Source organism: Myotis yumanensis, unplaced genomic scaffold (assembly GCF_028538775.1).
Source record: "Myotis yumanensis isolate MYYU_CA2020_CCGP unplaced genomic scaffold, mMyoYum1.0.hap1 SCAF_23, whole genome shotgun sequence".
In the NCBI taxonomy this organism is placed as follows: Eukaryota; Metazoa; Chordata; class Mammalia; order Chiroptera; family Vespertilionidae; genus Myotis; species Myotis yumanensis.
Genome location: NW_027223774.1, coordinates 1789834 through 1795613, shown reverse-complemented (window position 1 = coordinate 1795613; position 5780 = coordinate 1789834). Strand labels below are relative to the sequence as shown.

Below are 5780 nucleotides of genomic sequence, written 5' to 3'. Positions count from 1 at the left end.
AAGGGTACAGAGTTGAACATGGTCAGCGACTTAAGCCATTTAGTTAGAGACAAACATCGCAGGATCTCACTTATATGTGGAATTTCATGACCACAATAAATCTATGAATGGAATAGGTCCAGACACATGGATGCATAGAACAGACGGACAGATCTCAGAGGGGATGGGGGTGGAGGGGATGGGAAAAGACTAACCAAAGAACTTAAATGCATACTAGAGGCCCGGTGCATGAATTCTTACATGGGTGGGGACCCTCTTCCTGACAGTTGATCGGGGAGGGGCCGCAGGAGGTTGGCTGTGGGAGTGCATAGACCACCAGGGGGCAGCTCCTGAGTTGAGCGTCTGCCTCCAGGTGGTCAGTGCACGTCATAGTGACCGGTCGTTCAGTCACTTAGGTTTTTATATATAGATAGATAGGCATAGCCCATGGACATAGACAATAGTGTGGGGAAGGCCTGCGTTGTCCGGGGTTTAAGTGGAGGGGGTCAAATGAGGGGAAAATGTGGGACATCTGTAATACCGTGAACAATACTTTTTTTTAAAAAAAATGCTATTAACCTTGGGGTTTCACTTAATCTTTTCTCACGCAGACCAAAGGCATGATTCCTAAACAACGCAGTCTCATGCAAGAAAAAAACCCCAGGGCTCTCACTTCGTACTTTTAGCCTCTGGAAATCTTGGTGGTTTTGTTTTTAATAAAAAAGAAAGTGGTGGCTATATTTCAGGGTATTGAAAATGTATAAAATGTTTTATTAAAAGGGCCCACCCGGGACATAGATATATGCAATAAATGTTGTCTCCATCTTTATAATGAAAACTGGGGAGGGGGGCGGAAATATAGTCCTTTGTAGAAGAAATCAGGAATGAAATTTCCTTTTTCTAGAAAATCACCATAGCTCACTTTCTTTGCTAATAGATGTGGCAAATTTCAGTAAATGCCATCAAGTCAGTGGGGAAATCCTGGAATAGGGAAATAAGGATTTTTCTCTACTTCAACATACACAGGAGAACCACCAAAGTTCAGTGTAGAATTGTGTTTTTGTTGATTATTGTTTTTTTTTAGAGAGAGAGAGAAAGGACGGGAGAGAGAGAGAGAAATATCTATCTCTTGCCTCCTGTCCATGCCCCAACCAAGAATCAAGCCTGCAACCTAGATATGTGCCCTGACTAGGAATCGAACCCATAACCTTTTTAAAAATATACATATATATTTTTATTGATTTCAGAGAGGAAGGGAGAGGAAGAGAGAGATAGAAACATTAATGATGAGAGAGAACCATTGATCGGTTGCCTCCTGCACACCCCCTACTGGGGATCGAGCCCGCAACCCGGGCATGTGCCCTTGACCGGAATTGAACCTGCGATCCTTCAGTCCACAGGCCGATGCTCTATCCACTGAGCCAAATCAGCTAGGGCCGAACCCATAACCTTTTGTTGCATGGGGCGTTGGACTAACCACCGAGTCACCAGGCCAGGGCTATGTGGGAATTCTTATAGGCCTGAAGTACTTCAGGGCATTTGGGAAAGAGTGCCCATGAATAGGAGAAGAGGACCCATGACATGCATTAAACCTGGAGCAAGAGGCAGGGATCTGAAAATCAGGGGCTTGAAAGCCATGATAAGGAACATGAAGTTCATTCTAAAAATAATGGGGAAATCTGACCATTTTAATCAGGAGACTGGCCCTATATGATCTGCTATTTTGAAAGACCCCACTGGCTGCTACATGGATCAGGACTGCGGAGAGCGAGGGTGGGAGCAGAGGAACCAGATGCGGTTATTTCATTGACTCAGGTGAGACAATGCCTGGGTCTAGGGCGATGCTGGGTTTAGAGAGGGAGATTTACAACATATCTTATGGTGTGTTTGTTTTTTAGGGTTAATCCTCACCTAAGGATATTTTTTCCATTTATATTTAGGGAGAGCAGAAAGGAGTGAGGAGAGAGAGAGAGAGAGAGAGAGAGAGAGAGAGAGAGAGAAGAGAGACAAATCGATTGGTTGCCTCCTGCACGCACCCAGACCAGGGCCAAGGATCAAACCTGCAACCCTGGTGCATGCCCTTCACCAGGAATTGAACCCTTCAACCTTTGGATGGAGGGCTGACGCTGTAACCACTGACCTACACTGGCTAGGCCTTATGGGTGTATTTTTTTTTCTTCTCAGATGCAGAGGCTCACGGAGCTGGGCAACCTGACCCGAGTACAGGAGTTTGTCTTGCTGGGTTTGTCCACGAGGCCAGACGTAAGGGACGTCCTGTTCGCCGTCTTCCTGGCCCTCTACCTGGCCACCCTCCTAGAGAACACGCTGATCGTCTACCTCGTCTGCGCTCACGGCGAGCTCCACAAGCCCATGTACTTCTTCCTGGGCCACCTGAGCTGCCTGGAGATGTGCTACGTGTCCGTGACCACGCCCAGCCTGCTGGCGGGGCTGCGGGGGCGGGCCCTGCCACGTGCCCTTCGCGGCCTGCATGACCCAACTCTTCTTCTTCATCACCCTCATCTGCACCGAGTGCACCCTCCTGGCCTCCATGGCCTACGACCGCTACGCGGCCATCTGCCACCCGCTCCGCTACCCGCTGCTCATGAGGCCCCAGGTGTGCCTGGGCCTGGCCGTGGCCTCCTGGCTGGGCGGGCTGCTGGTCTCGGTGGTCAAGACCTCGTGCATCGCCAGCCTGTCCTACTGCGGCCCCAACGTCCTCAACCACTTCTTCTGTGACGTCTCCCCTCTGCTCAACCTGTCCTGCACCCACGTGGCCCTGACCGAGCTGGTGGACTTCATCTCGGCCATCGTCATCCTCTGGGGTTCGCTCCTGGCGGCCGGCGCCTCCTATGTGGCCATTGGGAGGGCGGTGCTCCGCATGCCGTCCGCCACCGCCCGCCGCAAAGCCTTCTCCACCTGCGCCTCCCACCTGGCGGTGGTGGGGATCTTCTACTCGGCCACTCTCTTCATCTATGCCCGTCCCAGCCGCATCGCAGCCATGGATCTGAACAAGGTGTTGTCTGTCATCTACACGGTGGTGACGCCCATGTGCAACCCTGTCATCTACTGCCTGCGGAACAAGGAGGTCCAGGCGGCTTTCCGTAGAACCCTGGGCTGGCCCCGAGGCTGACCACCCGGCCTGGGCACCGGGGAGATCTCAGTGTATGAATACTTTTTATTTTTATTGAGGTACTAGTGTCCCGGTGCACGAATTCGTGCACATGGGAAGGAACTTAATTAGAAGAGATATTTTAATATCGCTATTCACGTCTTGCTAATGAAAATAAAATAGGCCCTAACCGGTTTGGCTCAGTGGATAGAGCATCAGCCTGGGGACTGAAGGGTCCCAGGTTCGATTCCGGTCAAGGGCATGTACGTTGGTTGTGGGCACATGCCCAGTAGGGGGCGTGCAGGAGGCAGCTGATCGATGTTTCTCTCTCCCTTCCTCTCTGTAAAAAATCAATAAAATATATTTTAAAAAATAAAAGAAAATAGAATTCTACCAAGTCTCCTGTCTACCTACTCCAGGACTTCTGTGAGGATCAAATGGGATGAGGCACAGGAAAACGCTTCATAGACATTTGGTTAAACTGTAGAATGTTTGCTCCTGGCTATAAAGCAAGTCAGGTTCCTGGGCTAAAGAAACTCCAAGGAAGCTAGTCTCTAGGGAGAGGAAGCCGGGCATTGCTACCTGATGTCATTACCCGACACCCACATCGACTGTTTCCGGGCTGGGTTGGGGGGCTGGGCTGGGCTGTGGGTCACATTTTGTGACACTGGGTCTTGGCAGCGTTGGCTGTGAATTGGTGGGGTATTGCTCTGGGGTGGGGGCGGGACCTGTGTCCCACTTGGGTGAAGCCCAGTGTTGGTTTGTCAGCATCAGGTCCGTGGTGCTGTTTATTTTTAAATGGCCACTGCACGAATGGCAGCTCCTGCGCTGAGTGTCTGCCCCCTGGTGGTTAGTGCACATCATAGCAACCAGTCAGATGGACAGACACTTAGCCTTCTATATATATACTAGTAGATAATCTTCAGACTAGAGATTTTACTCTTTAAGAATGTACAATTCTGGCCAAAACCGGTTTGGCTCGGTGGATAGAGTGTCGGCCTGCGGACTGAAGGGTCCTAGGTTCGGTTCCGGTCAAGGGCATGTACCTTGGTTGCGGGCACATCCCCAGTGGGAGGTGTGCAGGAGGCAGCTGGTTGATGTTTCTAACTCTCTATCCCTCTCTCTTCCTCTCTGTAAAAATCAATACAAATATTAAAAAAAAAAAAGAATGTACAATTCTGGCCCTGGATGGTGTCCGTCAGTGGTTAGCATGTTGGCCCAAGTATGGAAGGGTTACAGGTTAGATTCCCGGTCAAGGGCATGTACCTGAGCTGCAGGTTCGATCTCTGGCCCAGGTTGGGGTGAGTGCAGGAGGCAACAGATCGATGTTTCTCTCTCTCTCTCTCTCTCTCTCTCTCCCTCTCCCTCTCCCTCCCTCCCAATCCCTCCATCCTTCCTTTCCACTTTCTCTGAAAATCAATGGAAAAAATATCCTCAGGTGAGGATTTTTAAATAATAAAAATTAATTTTAAAAATAAACATGTACATTTCTGGGGTGTTTTTGGATATTCACAAAGTTGTGTGAGCATCACCGCTATCTAACTGCACATTTCATCGCCACCAGAAGAAACCGGTACACATCAGACAGCACTACCAGCCCCCTGGCCCTAAGAACCCACGAATCTTTCTGTCTCTGTAGATCTACCCATTTCGGACATTTCACACAAATGAAATCATATCATACTGGGTCTTTTGTGTGACTCCTTTCACTTAACAATGTTTTCGAGGTTTGTGCGTGTTGTAGCGGGTGTCAGTACTTCATTGTTATGGTTGCATAATATTCCGTTTCATGGATGTGCCATGATCTGTTTACCCACTCATCAGTCGATGGATACCTGCATTGTGTCCAGTTTTCAATCTGCTAGGAATAATTGGTGAGACTCAAGGACATGTTTTAGGACGCTCTGTTGTTTTAGGAGGGTTTTGTTACACGGCATTCTTGCTGACTGATACACTGTAGTTGACCCAAATCAGGCTCATTTGACCACCACTACCAAATAATTGGGACTGAGGACTGAATGCCAGAACAGACTGGTGGACTCAGGTCCACCAGGACTGAAAGAGGGAAAATGATGGTTCTGGGCTGGGGGGGGGGGGGGGGGGGGCGGAATCAGAGTGCCAAACTGCATGTTTGCACATAGATCCTGAGCCAAAACGGACACCAACAATTTCTGACACTGAAAAGTGGTCCTGAAGAGGTTATGCGTAGGGTCCACCCCGACCCACCCACCCACCCATCCATCTTGCCTCCGTACCACACTCCCAAGGGCGGCCTTCATCTCATTCCCCAGGCCGTAGATGAGCTTGTCAAGGGTGGGGGAGGGTCCCCAGGGTGTAGAAGAGGGGACACCACTTGCTTGCTCTCCCAGAATCTCTGGCCTTGGGTCGCCAATAACCATAACCAGCTGGGAGGCACCTGTGGGCAGGGCCTCGTGGTGCCCGGTGGCCCACGGTATCTGGAGGGCCATGGCCAGAACCTTGGCGTAGGGTGTGGATATGGGACAGAAGGTGACAAGTGTGATGAGCACTGTGGCAGCCAACACGTGGGCCTCGAAGACCCTGGAGTCCCGCACCCCAGGCCCAGCAGAGGGGAGACGTCACAGAAGTTGGCGGATGCCGCAAGGCCAGTGACGCTGAGAAGCCGGCCAGCCAGCAGGTGGCAGCCAGCAGGGGGCGGCCAGCAGGGGGCGCA

General features: G+C 50.7%; 1 protein-coding gene across 1 annotated transcript; it reads left to right on the top strand.

Moving 5' to 3' along the window:
• The first annotated feature begins 2163 nt into the window (after nucleotides 1–2163).
• Nucleotides 2164–3109, top strand: LOC139000233 (olfactory receptor 6Z7-like). The gene is given in 2 exon segments (XM_070402492.1): nucleotides 2164–2430; nucleotides 2432–3109. Coding segments are annotated over 2 exon segments (945 nt in total).
• The last annotated feature ends 2671 nt before the right edge of the window (nucleotides 3110–5780 follow it).